Genomic DNA, 16,735 nt, shown 5'->3' with positions numbered 1-16,735 from the left:
TTGTGTTTCATAATTTGCACGTTTGTGTGGTTATCTCCTTGTATCAGTGTTTTTATGCTTACGTTGGCTCGGAGCGGCCATGTTGTATTTGCTGAGCCTCTGAAGCATATCACTGTCATGTATCTTGATCTCATGAGGCATTGTAAAGACACACACACACAGTCACACAGACCCACACACACACAAATCAGCTTTGTTCTGTAGAAGTGCATTGTGGGTCTGCTGCGGCATTGTCAAGATGACATGCCCATCAGAGTACAGCGACGGGCCGCCGAGATTTTTAATTGAAAAAAAAAGACGGTGGGATAATTAAAAGTAAATTAATTAGTATTCAACTCATTAGTGTCGGCTCCAGCAGACTATAGAGAGTAACATGTTGCGTTGGTCTTTCTCTACACATCACTGTCTCTCTTTTAAGTACTGCACATTAAAGTTCATAAGCCTTTTGTTGCCTTTCAGGATGACTCAAGGGAGATGGGAGTCTTTTACAACCTGGTGAACAACACAGGCTGAAATGAAATCACCTTTCTCCAGGAATCTACAGGTATCAAAATACCCTGGTAAGAGACTGTACATTAAAGGTGGATGTAGCCACTGTGTCATAAGGGTGGAAATGGAAATTATCGTATTTGTACGAGAGCGTGAGAGCAAAGTCACCAGCTAGAAAGTTTAACTATAAAGCTTCATTTTTATTATATTTTATTGCACAAAAGAACAAGAGCGAGATAACAAAGTGCAAAATGCAAGAATCTGCACAGGGAGTATGCTGAACTTGTCTCATTAGAGTCCACCGGAGGCTGAATACAGCAGCTGTAAAAGTAATACAGTCAAGTGTTACTTCTGCATCTAATCAGCTATAAAACACCTTGAAAAAAGTTTTTGGCTCTAAATAGAAAAGGATAAGGATGCTTTCAAAGATTCACAGCAAACAGGAAGCAACACTGAAATAATAAATCTGCAGGCACACCTGCTTGGCAGGTGGTTTTGTTTTGAGCATCTTGGAGGACATGCCACAGATCTTCTGTGAATTCAGGCTGTCTCACTGTCTCTTTGTGAAAACGCAGACCGGCTCCATGATGATAAGATCAGCGCTCTGTGGGGGCTAAACCATCTGTTGGAGAACTCCTTGTTTTTCTTGTGGCTGAAAATAGTTCTTTATGACTCAGGCTGGATGTTTGGGCTTGTCGATGTGCTGCAGAATGAATCTGGGGCTGATCACTGATGAGCCTCAATGATGGATTTGCAGGAAATATATCTGAACATTTAAAGTGCACCACTGCACTTTCTTATCATTTAAATCTCAGGTGAATTCATCAAACAAATGGCTTTTAGTTTGTTTTTGTGTGTCTGTGTTTTTTCCCTCTTGGTGAATAGAGGACATGTTGGCAGGTTTGACAACTCAAACCTTTAAAAGAGAGGTGAACACCAACCATTTTCTGACTCATGTACTCTATTCAAAAATAAATCTGGTTTCCAGCATGAGGCCCATTCGCTTTTTTCTGACAATATTAAGGTTGCTGCTCCTTCTCACTCTGAACATCTGCGACTCCATCTCTTTAGTGCTGTGATTTTTTGATTTGACTGCAAGTTGTCGTTCTAATCCAACAGACATGGCACCAGGAACAGAAATGAGTTCCAGGAAAAAACAGTCTGGTGCCTCAGAGGAAGAAAACAGATTTGTGATAGAGAAACATCCTAAGGACGTGACAGAAAGACCAACTTTCTTTCAATGTTTTTGCCTATTTTTACCTTGTGACAACTTGTGCTACTAACCTACTGTTCAAGAAAAACCACAAGCTGTGATTTATATCTGGTTAACACAAGCCGATATGCTTCTGTGGAAAACTGAAATCAGAAAAAGCTGAGATTTTAAGTAATCTGTAAAATATGCGAGCGGAAGTGTGTGACAGGAAGTCTAAGTATACAAAAGAAACACACTCCATGCAAAATCACTCAAATGTTAAAGAATAAAAATGTATATTTCACACAGGAATTTCTGAAGAACTTTGACATCCCAGGATGCTGCCTGGCTTGAAATCAACAGAACATCTTTTGGGGTTTTAAAGATAAAAATAGAGCAACACAGCACCTCCAGCAAATAAGAGCTGGAAAAAAAAGAAGTTTCTGAAGAATGGAAGAACATCCCTCCAGAAACCTATGCAGCACACCCTCATGTCGAGGACAACTAAGTCTGCCATCAATAATAAATGTGCACATGCAAAGGAAAAAAGTGCACTGCCTTCTGAGGTCCTACTGCAGAGTTTCTATTTTTAACACAATAATAATGAAGTTTCAGTTTTCAGTCTAATGTAAGAGCAGATCTGACCTTCATGAAGGTCAGACACTTAAATGCACTGGTCTCACGATAATGTTTTCTATACATTAGAAAGCTTGATGGTGTTTAGATTTACTTTCACTAATATGTGCACCTTGAAAATAGATCAAAGTTATCCTCATTTGGAACTTTCACTTAAAAGTAAATTGGGGGCACAGAATGTGTCAAGAACAAGGGACAGGGATCTGCATGAAAGAACAATTCATTATGTATTGTGTACAAAAGTACTGAGCCATCTCCACATTACACCTACAGGAGCTGCTCAGCCATGGGAACTAATGCCACGAAGCTCCGGGTGCACCATTTTTGTGCTGAGACACCTCTGTTGTTTTTCAGTGAGCTCTTTAGAGCGACCCATTCTCTCAAAAATGCTTGTAAAAGCAGACATCATGGCTAGATGCTTGATTTTATACATCTGTGGAAATGGGACTGAAAGAACACCTGAATTCAAAGATGAAGAGGTGGAACACAGTACGTTTAACCATAAAGTGTATGTGATAATAAATAAACACAGTGTAGAAAAAAAATCTGGCTTGATTTTGATGCTCATGTGCAGCAATACGCCATGCAGATGGTGTTACATGAAAAATGGCACTCCTCCAAGGTTTAAACTTTTTTCAAGTTGAAAAAGTGCTTAGCAAAATGGTAAAACTGCTCCTTCTAATAGCCTCTTTCACGGAGCGAATGTTTAACCATCACAAATAAAGTTTTTTTTAACAAAAAAATCTTTTAATACTATTAGGTAGCTATATTAGTAAAGATGTCTTTTCTAATATGCAAAATAATAAGAAAGTAACAAAACATATAAAAACTTGAAGTACAAGTACATTAAAACTGTACTTGAGTAAATGGACAAAGTTACATTCCACCACTGGCCCGATCCATGCCCCTGACCCTCCTGATTGGTGTGAGTGCTCCTACACGTCCCTGCAGTCATGCGTGGGTGAGTAATGCTTGTTTTATTATACTATTTTCTGGTCTATTCGCAATGAAGCACTGGTGGCCTTGCAGTACAGTGGCTGCATAGCCATACTGTATGAAGAGGAATTTTATAGGCTTCTTGCATGCTGGGCTTCTACAGATGTGTGTGCATCTGCAAGGAAATAAAATCTGTGGTGCAACTGCCTGTGGTTGTAATTGTATGCTATAGGAGGTGTTTGTCACTAAAACTGAGGTTAGTGGAAGTGTATGTGACTGGATGCTTATTCTACTGGGTTTGTGAGTGACGAGATGGCACTCAGCGCATGTTAATCAAAGTGTTTGTAAGTGCGAATCTAAGTGGCTACATTCTCTCAGCTCCTCAGGTCAAACGTAATTTTTCCCTCTCATACTGAACGGTCTACTCTCACCTTCTCTTTACCTCTCTCACCCTGCCTCTCTCTCCTTCTCTGTCTGTCACGGTCTGTTTATTTCCGTCTTCACCACTCACTCTCACTCCCCGTTTTGCTGTCTTCCTCTGTGTCTTTTGTCCCATCACCGCGCCCACATTTCTCTAGCCTCAATTTAACCTCTCTGCATTTTCTCCTCTCTCTCTCTCTCTGGGTCTGAGTCTCTCTACCAGTCAGCTCTGGGCTGTTTCTCTGGTGGATCGCCGTTCTAATTAGCTATCATCCCTCTACTTCCTGCCTTCTGACACACAAACACGCACGCACACATACGTATGCACACTCTCAAGTGGGACATGTAACAACACTGTGTGTGCGTGTGTGTGTCTCGGTACAAAAGTTTAAAAGTTGCATGAAAGAGATCCGCTTTAGTGGCTCAGCTAAAAAACACAAACAAAGCATACACAGTGACTGGTGTGTGTGTGTGTGTGTGTGTGTGTGTGTGTGTGTGTGTGTGTGTGTGTGTGTGTGTGTGGTTTCAGTCCTTTAGTTTAAGTCTCAAGGACTCCAGCTTTAAACACCTGCCTGTGCGCTTTTTGTGTTCAATTGTCTTCATCATTAGCCACAAACCTCCGTTCTTCCTTCCTTTAATTCCTCCTTTCAAACTGTTCCTTTCCCTATTTTGGTTTTGCTTCCTTTGTTCCCTTCCTTATTTCTGTTTGCTTTTTCTTTCCTGCCATTTAGCCTTCCTTCCTTTCCACATTGTTCTTTATTCCTTTTTCTTCATTCATCCTTTTCTATTTAGTTCCCCAAGCTACCTTATTTATTTCCTTGTTAATGTCCTCTTTCCATTTCGCCCATTTATGCATGTTTGTTATTCATTCCTTCTTTACATCATCCATCTTTTTTTCCTTCCTTCATATAGCTCCCCTCCTTCCTTCCTTCCCTCCCCTCCCAATTCTTTCTCCCTTTCTTTTATCCATACCATTTCGATAAATTTATTCTTTGTTTGCTTCCTACTATTTAGCATTCCTTCCTTTCATTCACTGCTTCCTTCCTTCCTACCGTCCTTCCTTCATTGCGTGTCCCATTTACACCTACCTGCATGCATTCTTTCCTTTTCCTATTGTTTCTTCCTCACTTTTCTTATTCTTTCCTTCCTACACCTGTCCTCCTTCTTTCTTTCTCTCCTTTCTTCCATGCCACATTACACTTTCCTCCCTGCCCATATCTTTTTTCCTTCATTCCTTTCCCCTGCCTTCTTTACCTGTTTCCTTCCTTTTTTCCTATCCTTAATTCCTTCCTTCTTTCTTTTTCTTTTCTTCTTTTCATGCCCCCACGGGCTTTCTTTTCCTTCCCTATTCTTTCTTCCTTTCTTCCAATCTTCCTTTCTTTTCTATACCTTGCTTTCTTCCTTCTTTCTCTCCTTTCTTTGATGTCCCTATTATATTTTCCTTCCCATATCCTTTGTTCCTTCATTTCTTTCCCATTCTCCTCTCCTAACTTCCTCTATGTATTTCTATCATTCTATTTTCTCTATCCTTACATCCTTCACCTCTGTCATTCTTTCTCTCCACTTTCCTCATTTTTTTAAACATTGTTTTCCATCTTTCCTCCATCAGTTTTGCTGATAAAGATCTTTTTGTTTGCTCTTCCTCTTGCTTTACCTCCAAACCCCTCTCCCCAGTGTACTGAGAGTGTCTCCATAAAGAGCACACGTGCAGGAGAGTACGCTCCTGTCCGTCAGAGTCACATCCAGTTAACAATCCAGAAGAGCAACAACTTTCTCCCCAGATTCCCTCAGCTGGCACATCTATTGTATCTGAAGTTTTTGTCTCGTTTGGTGACAGCACATCCTCTTCTGCTGCTGCTGCCACAGGGGAGCTTACTGCTGAGGTATAAAAATATGCAGACCCCTAGAAGCCTGAGCCTCACTCATAAAGGCTAAAATGGGGCGGACTGTTCTTCAGGTGAGGAATTAAGTGAACAAATGCACAAAGACTCTTGAATCCTGTGACAAGATTTATTTTGATTTATTGTGTTTACTTTTTGCTCTGGGCTTTTGTTGATGTACACTGTGTGCTGCAGCGACGTGTTATATGATGAACGGCTGCCCTACGAGGTCATTTGTTTGTTCTTTTTCTTTTCTTTACCTTTTTCTCCTTTCACATCCACATTTTTTCCTCCCTTCATTCTCTTTTCTTTTATCAGTATTTACTCTTTATTCTTTTATCATCACACATCAACATTTCCTTCAGCCTCCATTTCTCTTCTCTTACTCCTTTAGTCTTTCTCTTCCTGGTTTTAGCCCCTTGTCGCTCCCCTAATTACCTCTCCTTTTACTTCAATTTCCTGTCTCTCCTTTTTCCCCCGCTTTTTGCGCTTCAATGACTAATGGATCAAATAATGCATAATAAGAGCAATGACGAACACTGAGTGAATCATACACCCTAGCACCTGTACATGGTTTTTAATGTCTGATCCTGCCCACGTGTCCAGTAGATTCTATTAATCCAGATGGGATGAACACAAATACACACGCACACACAGATGAACATTTACACATAGGTGCACTTTTGCAGAATTTTCCATGCAGACTGAACAGTTGGTGGGGTGTAATGAGCTAATCTTCTGCAATACCTCTCCCTTAACTTCCTCTCCTCTGTGTCCCTCTGCCTTTCTATTTTCCTCATCTTTTCTTTTTGTCTGTCTAGCTTCACCTTTCCACCTGTGCCTCTCTCCATCGCTCTCTCTCTCTCTCTCAGGTGATTTATTGGTTGTCAGGTCGTTCTGTGCTGCAGGAGCTTCTGGGACGCCGTCAAGGTGCCCAGTGGTCAGGTAATGACAAGAGCGAGTGTGTATGTGTGTCTGTATTTCTAGCTACCTGTCCAAAAAACTGTCAAGCATCTGCTCCTGCAGAGTGTGTGTGTGTGTGTGTGTGTTAGTGCGAGTATGTGTGTGTGTATAACAATCATCTTTAGACAAATTTGCCTTCAGATTAATTAACATTTAGATTAATTTATCAGCCATATGATATACGGTTATGACCCGCCAGCAGATACGCACCACCTGTCTTCCTCGACTGTGTGTGTCTGTCTAAGTGTATGCGTGTATGTGCTCAGACCTGTTTGCCATCCGCCATGTTGCAGGGCAGCAGCAGGACCTGGGAGGCAGGGAACGTGGTGGAGACAGACAGGCAGTGCTGCTGCTGTCGGATCTGCTGTCCGTGAGTGTACACCCACTCCTGCAGAGAGGAAGATGGAGTTAATCATTTTTATCTGCTCTGAATTTTGAAATGCTGTGTGTGGGTTTGGTTTTTGAAAGCTGACATTTTCAAGTGCAGCCCCGCCTCTGGTGTTGTTTCTGATAAGCGGTCATGAAGATAAAGTCATTAAAGACAGCACAACAGCGGTAGAGACAGGTGGAAAAGCAACATTAAATTGGTGTGAATTTAATCCTCAACTCCCATTGTTTCTTGCTTTGCACCAGACCTGACTGCAGGGATTTGCTCCCATCTGGCTACAAGAGTATCGGTGAAGCCTGGCTCGCAGTTGGCATTGCAGTTCAGCACAAATGTGCTGAATGGGGAGGAAATTAGGGCTCTATCCAGGCCAGCCATCCACAACAAACTGTGAAAGCCATTTCTTTATAGACCAAACAAACAATGCTGACATGCTTGTCAAAGCAAATGGTTTAAATCGTCTTAATCGTGTTTGATTTTGATATATCTTTATTAGAATTAAAGGGCATTTAACAAACTAGGGATGATCCTGACTTATAACTTTTCATTTCAATATGAAAATACTGAAAAAGTTCCTGCAGCTATTTCTTGCCTTAATAAATATATATAAACAGTCACATGACAAAGAAAGTTTTCACGGGATCCTAAAAGGTAAAAAGAATACTCCGTGATATTTTCCTTCATAGTTCAGTCAAATTTGTCTTATAAGGAGAAATCTTGTAGAGAAATGTTGCCTCTTTTTTATGACACTGTTTTACCCTCATTGATGTTTGCAGGCATTCATTTCTGCTCACCTCTCTTAAGGTCCTGCCACAGCATTTCAGTCAGGCAGAGGTCTGGACCGACTGGGCCATTGCAGGACCTTGATTGTTTTTTTCAGCCATCAGTTGCATATTTGCTGCTGTGTTTATTATCATCGTCCTTTTGCAATGATCCAATTTAAGCCCAGCTTTAGCTGTTGAACAGATGGCCTCACATTTGACTCTAGAATACTTTAGTATAAAGAAAAGTTCATGGCTGATTGCATGGTCCGAGTGATTACAGAGCAGTTTTGCCCAAGCAGTCTTTTTGTCTTCCATTATTCAATTTTCACCAGCTTATCTGAGTCCAGGTTGTAGGAGCAGCGGTCTAAGCAAAGATGCTCAGACCTTCCTCTCCTGTAGAACTGCCTGAAGGGTTTACTGTGAATAATGAGCTAGCAACAGATGCAAGGCTTAAAGTCAGAGTTTTCAATGTCACAAAGATGACACCTGGCTAGATCACCCTGGTAACTATAATGACATATAACCTTGTCTGAAGCAGGCAGTGTTACAAGTTTCAGGTAAAAACAGCTTGAAATGATACATTTTTATGGATTGTGTTTAGAAAGCACTGAAAGAAGTCCTGCTATCAAGTTACAGACTGTGTATCTCATTATCAGCATTATCTTCAAGTATTCGTTGGTGAAGCAAAAAATGCATGAATACGTTTTTTTTGTTATGTTGTTTCTTTAAACTGCTGGAATTGTATAAAATAGAGCAAAAAATAGAAAAATCAGTCAATCCATTTGTAGCACATTTATCACCAAGAATAATCAGTCTACAAAAACGATCTCACTAAGCTCCGGCCACAGATACATTTCTTTCAGAAGCCTGTGAGAGAGTATCAGACCTGTGTAGCTCACTGTGTAGCTCACTGTGTAGCGCATATTGTATAAATGTATCAAGATTAAAGTCAGACAATATATAACTCACAAAGCTCGAACGTCTTGTCCAAAATGATTATATCAGACTCAGTCCGAGTACCTTTTTTTAAAAAACTTAAATTAGATAGAGAGTTGCAGACAAACATTTATGAGCAATGTTGAAAACAGATACTTAGAAAAACACAAATACTTTTCATAAATCAATGGAATTAGCTTTTTTTAATGGTCATCAAGACATGATTAGTAGTTACTACAAATGTCTGCAGTCTGCAGGGAACTGGTGTACTTTAATTGTCTTAGTTACTAGTTAATTAACAGATTACCATTTTATATTCAACACGCATGAAAATTGCTACTCAACAGTCAGCTTTATATTAAATATAATTAATCATGAATAGTATTAAGTATAAAATCATTAGATATCACCTTACATTAGATCAGCTTCATTGAGGAAATTGTACATACAGATGAATGTATATCATTAAGAAAAAAATACTAGATTTTACATTGGTACAACATTCAGGGCCACATTTCCAAATTATGAGTGATTTTGTGTTTACAGCCATTAACATGAAATTTTCAGCTCTGTACTTGTGATCTGTACTGGAGCTTTGTTGCTTTTACCTAAACTCCAAACACTTCTTTTTTGTTTGGCATTTTAACTTAATGGATTACTCTATTCTCAGATTAGCTTTTCATTAATTTTCTGTTGACTTGCTTTTCAGTTAATCATTAAATCTTTCAGTGAATAAGTAATGTGTTTTTTAACCCCCCCCCCCCCCCCCCCCTTTCATTTCATATTCAAACATTATTAACATAATCATACTGCTATAAGTCTGCTGACTTGACCTTATAGAATAATGGAGGTCGAGAGTCAGATGGCAGAACAGTGGGAGGTCTTTTCAAACCAGCTGGGTGATTTATGACATTTTATCTTAAATATCTCAACGCTGCGGGGTGTATTTCATCACATGATTGATTTATTGAACTGCAGCAAAGAGAATGACATTAGAAGTTAATTGGTCCTGCAGCTCAGTACATCTTCTCTCTACTGGAACGTCCCAGGATTCGTACTTAAGAGTCAGTGTTCAACAATATAAAACCAGTAACCTCACCACTGCTCAGGCTGGGATGTAACTAACACACCTGTTTTCCAATGAGAATTCTAAAGCATTTTTAAATCCGTCAAGATCATTGTTGTTATTACTGTAATAATAACAATAATAAAAATTTGAGCACATTTCTATTATAATTTTCGTAGATGCATATTAAATAGCTGGGCCTGAGGATTCCGCCTGCTTTTTCTGTTTCAGCTTCTGGTGAAAATGTCTTTATTTAAGTAAAGAAAGACACGAAAATCAGGCACTGACTCACGCTTCAATATTTCCTGGAATATAAGGCAGTGTGGCCCTCACGGTGGTCCTGCATTACTTTCAAATAATTATTCCTAACGTTTATAATCTCTTGGCCTCGCTGCTGACTCATGCCTTATTCTTCTGTTTTCTTTTGAATTTGCCTGGTTTCAGACGTGAGAAAAGGATTTTTATTATTTCAGATGTGTTCCAACAAGATTCGACTTTCTGCACAATCCTGACATGTCACGTATGCGTATCTCAGGAATATTTTTAGAAAGTCACCGCCTGCATGTAAACACGTTAGGCAGAGGTTGAAGCAGACTGCTAACTGTGATGGGAATCAGGCTGCGGGTAAACACGCTCACTGGTTATGCTGTTAAACATTAAGCAGGTCAGCACTGAAACAAGGTCTGCATGCTCAGCACAAGTGTTCCCCAGATAGCTAAAAGGTTAAAAGCAAAGTGGACTTTGGCTCAAAATAATGATGACACCTGCAGCTCTGTGTACAAAGCTGTGAGTGTAAGCTTTATTCTTTCCTGAAAAAAAAGAAAAAAGAAAGTTGCCCGAACTACTTTCTATTTGTGTGCACATTCAGAGTCGACAGCAGAAATGATTAAAGTACAATTTCATGCCTGTGCACTCATTACATTTGGAGCAAATTGTGTTTAAATTCATGGTTTTGTGGCTCAGTGGGTTGGATTTCATACCCATCATTCTTGTACCTCATCTTACATTTCTGCTATGTTATACACAGTTGTCCACCTCCCATTAATACACTCATATAATGCATTTGAATCCTTGCTTTGCAGGATTCAGTTCTAGTTTCTGCTGCTGTGGGTTTATAAAATGGTCTCTCTGCCTCTGCTATTGATTTTTATTTCCTTGTATGTGAAAGTTGGTGCAAAATGGTAGGTTTAAAGACATTTCTTTTCTTTTTTTTCTGATGGACCGAAGCTTCAGATTTTTAAGCTTCAGAATGGCTATTTTTTGTTCTTACATTGCATTATTTACACTATTAATGTCCCATATTTGATATTCCATTATTATTTCATTACTTATGCCAAAAAACTTCTCGTCAACTTTCAAGTTGATGTCCTGTGGGAGAGCTTTGTTTTCACTTGCTATTTTGAATTGCTTTTCACTTCATGTTTGGCTGCCTGCGCTGGTAATCCAGCATCCTCATCTAACAAATTGGAAGAGAGACCAGGGGACACCCCGAGTCCAAAGTGAGACAAACAAAGACATTTACAAACTTCTTCACCCTCATTCGACAATAAAGAACCACTGAAAGGTTTGGACAGGCTAAGAGGATCCAAACTATTGACTAGTACTGTATATCAGCTGGTGGAACCATTCTGGCCTCTGCTATGTTACTCAAACACTAACACAGGTTTTGCTACTATTTAGGAAATTACTATTCAAATTAAGATGTGTGGGCTTACAAAACATTTGCATGACTGACTCGTAGCAATCTTCGATAAGTCTGGAAGTAGACCCCACTTTACCACGTCACTGGAAATGTGAGTAATAGCTACAAAATGGACGTTACATTAAATAAGATTCCTAACTGTGATGGAGAGCATAAATCCATAAGGAAAGGTTTTATTAAGTTTCAAATAAAATCAACACAAATGTCATTTTCTCAAAGATTTCTATACAATCTTTCTGAAACAGATGAATGAGCCATCCTCTGCTGCCCATGAATCCTCGTGGGTCTTACTCACTTCTTCCCTATTTTCAATTCACCTGGTTTTGTTTAAAAATGTCTGTAAAAACTCTACATCATAATGCACAAAATATTAATAGTCTTGAGTCACTCTCCTCTCTTTCCATTTTGCTTCCATAGAAAAAGATTTTTAATTTTTTAAAATGATTTTGAGCAACAGTTCTCCAGGATTTCCTGGGGGGAATCAGTGTTAAACCACTTAACACTGACTGAATGGTGAATAATTCAAGCATAAAAAAGACAACCAACTCAGGGATTAACCAGGGTTTTGTATACATGCAACAGACAACAACATCCTGTGGCAAAACACATAATTTGCTCACACGTCTTTAAACAGATCTGCAGAAAACATCTAAGATAACACAGATAGACAGAAATAAAATTTTAAGTAATACTAAGTAGTAGTTCCACATCAACAAGATGACTCTCAAGAAGCTATTAGCTAAAACCTTGGCATAGCTCAGGACGGTGTGCAGTCTGTCAATCTCAGGAAACTGGACAAATGGAGGTCAAGATAAGTTGCAGGCCTACAAATTCTCTACAGCCGATGAACAGTATCTGACAATTATATTATATTAAAAAGAGGAAAAATCCAGCAAAGACCTGACGCTGGACCTGAGGGAACCATCGGGCCCTTCAGCTGATCCATCAAACGTTTGCTGAAGCCTCATGAGAAATGGTCTCAGTGGAAAAGCGGCTGTCAAGAAGCCATTCATAAGGAAAGGAAACAGGGAGGGAGGGCTGAGGCATGCCAAATTACACAAGAACTGGACTGAAAATTAATGCCAACAAGTCTTACGGAGTAATGAATATGATGAATTGTCAATATGTATAGACTTGGTCAAGAGACAGATACAATGGAATCTCTCTTACTACATTAAATAAATTACATTTTATTTATATAGCAACAGCTTTGGCCTCATGAAGACTTTATTAACAAATTTGCAATCAAAAGGTATCTTGCCAACTTCAGTATTTATATTTGATTACAAGGCCCGTGTTATCAGTGACATATGGCTAAAGCATTCTCGTAATCTGGGTATAAAAAGACAAAAACGATACTGGGATTAAAATTTATTTCAACTGTGATAGATATCACATCTACCCCCAAGCACTATTTATGGCACAACCTTACCAATGAGTACAAAACAAACCCACTACAGGACTACTGCAGCGTGACTATACTGTGGCTGCTTGCTTGAATTTACCAGTGACTGGATAAACATTTATTTTCTGATTTCTGAATTGACTTTTATCCCTAAAAGAACTGATGTCAGCACATTTGTAACCACCTGATTTGGGTTTGGTTAACTACATACATTTGAAGCTACACTGATTAATGTTAAAAAAAAACTCTTACTTCCCTTTCCAAAGTGAGACACTATCTTACAGCCAGATAGTTTTGAAATTATATATCAGTATCCAACTTTGTCAATGCTCTCGATTTTCTGTTGAGAACGGCCTTGACAGGACATGATTATAACTATACCTCGATAGGAGTAATGACCAAAACCGCAGGTAAATTTAGTAATTCATATTAGAAATATTTCATTTGAATTCCTTCATTTTATAGTAATTGGGCTGCTTTAAAACCTTAACATGACAGAAGGGGGAAATGAATTAAAATTCAAAATTATACCCACCTGGGAGCTGCCCAGTTCAAACCAGACTTCTGAACACGAACAAACAGGGATTAAGAGCCCCCCTTCAGGCCTTTCTCTTGCGTTGCTGATTACTGAGAGTTTCTCATTCACATTCACACACATCTCAGCGGTTCTCCCTTTGAGCTCAGGGATCTGAACCAGCGACCTTCCAGCCACAAGCCAAGCTCTGCAGCCTTTAGGCATCCCAGCTGCTGACACATTTGCTTTCTGCGCAGCGGCTTGTTTAGAGTGAAGCGCAGCCTTCACACTTGTTCTTAACATGGAATAATAAGAATCCTACGGGTATTAATTATAGCTCAGAGAAAGGGAAACACACACACACACACACGCTCCTCAGCATGCTGCTGTGCAAAGTAAGTAAAAATGAACATAGTGAGAGCAGGTCAGACATACACACATAAACACAGAGAAGAGTAAAAAATAACTGGCTGAACACAAACAAGACATTTTCACACTCGCACTGACGTCCTGTGAATTTACAGCGAGTGACAGGGCGCCATGTGTCCTGCTCCTGCCTGCTCTATTTCAGCAGCACCTTCACCTAAACCAAACAGTCAAATAGTGAGAAAGTATATGACCAACTATTTTCTGTTGTGTGCTCCAGGTCAGAAAGAGAAGCTTTTTTTCTCTTTAAATCCTGTCTGTACATGCAGATTTTATACACAGCATGCACACATAAAGGTCGCAAACACAAAAAAACACACATTTTAAAACCTTAGTGTGTTTTAGGGGAACAATTTTCTGGAAAATGGCAAGTGAGAGACAATAAAATGAAAGCTGAGGTTGAGCAGTATTTCCTCATCCTTTTTCTTTCTTTCTTTTTTAAATCCGTTCAGCCCACCATTTTGCACTTGCAGCTTTTCCGCACACTCACAATCAGGTGAAAGCCACTATAAGAAGAATTTTCCATGCTATTGCAACAGATTTCAAATTATTCTCCTGCCCTAAAGTTTTGAGTTTGGCAAACAAAATGCTATTGCTGAAGACTGAATTTTTCATGTGTTACATTTTCATTCAGCTGCTTCCTTTAGGGGCTGTGTTGGCAGCAGATCATCTACCTCGCTCTCATCCTCTGTCCCACCAATCCTCTGCATCTCTTCCTTCACCGCATGAAGGTCTCTCTCTTTTCCTCCTGCCTAGAAGCTCCAGCTTCAACATCCTTTGTCCAATATATCCACTATAATAAAAGAAATCTCAACCTGAGCCGTCCCTCTCATGTACTCATTCCTGTCCATTCTGGTCACTCCCAATGAAAATCTCAACATCTTCAGCTCCGCCTCATGTCTTTTTATCAGTGACACCAACTTCAAACTACACCTCACAGCAGGTCTCACTATCATCTTGTAAACTTTCTCTTTCACTCTTGGTTCTATCCTTCTGTCAACCAGACATGCATCTCCACCAACTCCACCCTGCCTGCACTTTCTTCTTTCTTCACCTCTCTTCTGTACTGTCCCCTGCTTTGGATGATTGACCCCTTCACACATCACTTTTTAAAAATACTGTATTATTATGAAGAAAGAGATCTGCATTTCAAACATTTTCTTGCTTTGTTCCTAGATTTCCCTAGATATAGCATCAATGCAACTTTTGTAAAAGTTATTTCACATTTTTAAAATTTGTAACAAAATAAAATTCTCCGTAGAACCAAATGAATGCAAACCAGGAACTAAACTGTTGAAATATAAAACTGCCATCCTGCTTTTAATAAAAGAAACAGCACTCTTTCATTTCTAGTAGTCCCTGCTGATTCACAGTAGGGACAGTTTCAGCATTTCCTCCAAGCTCTGTCTCTTCCTTTCAAACTGCTGACTGACCCACCTGATTGATGGCGGGGACGCCCTCAGTTCCCGTGCAGGGAGCTAATGTGAGGACGGGCATCTCCTGACCCTCCACCTTGCGGGACTCCAGACAGTTCTGCCTCTGTTTGATCACTCCAGACTGTGAGTCGGAGTCGTCTGGGACCCTGATGGAGAAAACGAGACTCCTTTCAGTTAAGGTATTCATTGCATCGTACGGATGTGGAGCAACATGAAACCATAAAAACTCTACCACTAAAATACGTACTTAATCTCCAAGAACACACATATCTGAAAAAGAAGCAATAGCCTTTAGAGGAAGTTTGGCCTAAAGTTAAACTATAATAGGAATGTTATTGTGATGAGACCAGAGACTTTAATCATCTCCTGCATGGTCTCATTAGCCACATCAAGATCACACTCTTAATTTGACAGAAATTTATCAGTGTTTGGGAAAAAAAAAAGATGCTCTGCACCTTTAAAAAAATCTGCTGAAGGCTACGATTCTCTAAACTCATTACTTCAGAAAGTTTCTTCCTTGTCTTCCTCTGTGATAAACTTTCTCACTCTTTCTTGTTAAAGTCTCCACTGTGCTATAAACTCGGGCTTAAGCCCTGTAGCATTAATTCAATCTGCTATCTCTCTCTGTTTTAATAACCCGTTAAAGGTTATTCTGCGTTTTAAGGGTCAGGTCTGTCTTCCCTTGAGAGCAACCGTGTTAATTCCATTCTGGGGGATTAACACCAGCCTCCAGTGGATAAATGGGTACCGGTATTTAAGTGGGAGTGTGTGTGTGTGTGCTAAAGTGTGTGAAAGGGAGAGGAAGCATTTAAATGAAAGTGTTTATGTGTCTTAAAGGTATTTTGCATTGCTAGGTTGTGTGCTTGTAAGGAAGAGTCACTGCCAGAGCTTAGGGCACACTTAAGTGTGGCCGTTTAGTTATATTTGTGTGTGAGTGTGTGTTGTGTGCAGATAGGGGAGTCAGTCTGAGGAAGCAGATCCCATGGGAACTCAGCCAATCAGGACACGGGGAGACATTTAACCCACAGAGACAGTTAGGCGTTGAAGAGGACATGAAAATGGGCTGTATATGTGAGCAGATGTGGTTGAAAACTGCTTGAGTTGCACATTTATGCAAAGGTAAATGAGAGCGACCAGTTACAACTCATCATTTTTCACTACTGGTGTGAAAGGGCATACTTTAACCTGAACCTCTTTTCATGACCACAACCAAGTAGTTTTTAATGGAAGCGAAAGTAAGAAGTGAGGGGGGAAAAAAAAGAAGCAAAGGTCCCACATTGACGCAAACCCAGTGGGACCTTTGCTTCTTCACACCCTCAAATCAGGGTGTCATAGCTGTTAACATTGGAAATGATGCAAACTGCTTACACGTCTCTTAACCATTGCTGCTTTCCAAACATTTCAAGGTGGCGGCAGTGAATGCAAACATTAGTAAAACTTGTGATGCATTTGTGAGTTGCTAAATAAGCCATATACAAAGTGCTGATCAGACTCCATTCATGAGCAGCCATGCTATAGCTGCTGCAGCTGTGTTTTTGAGCGCAAAAAACCAAGCTGAGCTTTATCGCTAGTTATGCACCAGTGG

At 39.8% G+C, this 16,735-nt stretch overlaps 1 protein-coding gene across 3 annotated transcripts in view; it reads right to left on the bottom strand.

Moving 5' to 3' along the window:
- Window positions 1–16,735, bottom strand: part of galnt14 (UDP-N-acetyl-alpha-D-galactosamine:polypeptide N-acetylgalactosaminyltransferase 14 (GalNAc-T14)) — a 244,046-nt gene that overhangs the window by 4,417 nt on the left and 222,894 nt on the right. For 2 of the 3 annotated variants that reach the window (XM_082505537.1, XM_082505538.1), the window contains exons 13-14: window positions 15,152–15,296; window positions 6,785–6,904 (exon numbers count right to left, since the gene is read on the bottom strand). In XM_082505537.1, coding sequence (XP_082361663.1) covers window positions 6,785–6,904; window positions 15,152–15,296 — 265 coding nt within the window. The remainder of the gene's footprint in view (window positions 1–6,784; window positions 6,905–15,151; window positions 15,297–16,735) is intronic. The other variant, XM_082505539.1, reaches the window with a different exon arrangement.

The sequence above is a fragment of the Aulonocara stuartgranti genome (assembly GCF_965226115.1).
Source record: "Aulonocara stuartgranti genome assembly, chromosome: 15".
Classification (NCBI taxonomy): Eukaryota; Metazoa; Chordata; class Actinopteri; order Cichliformes; family Cichlidae; genus Aulonocara; species Aulonocara stuartgranti.
This window is presented reverse-complemented; position numbering and strand designations above follow the sequence as displayed.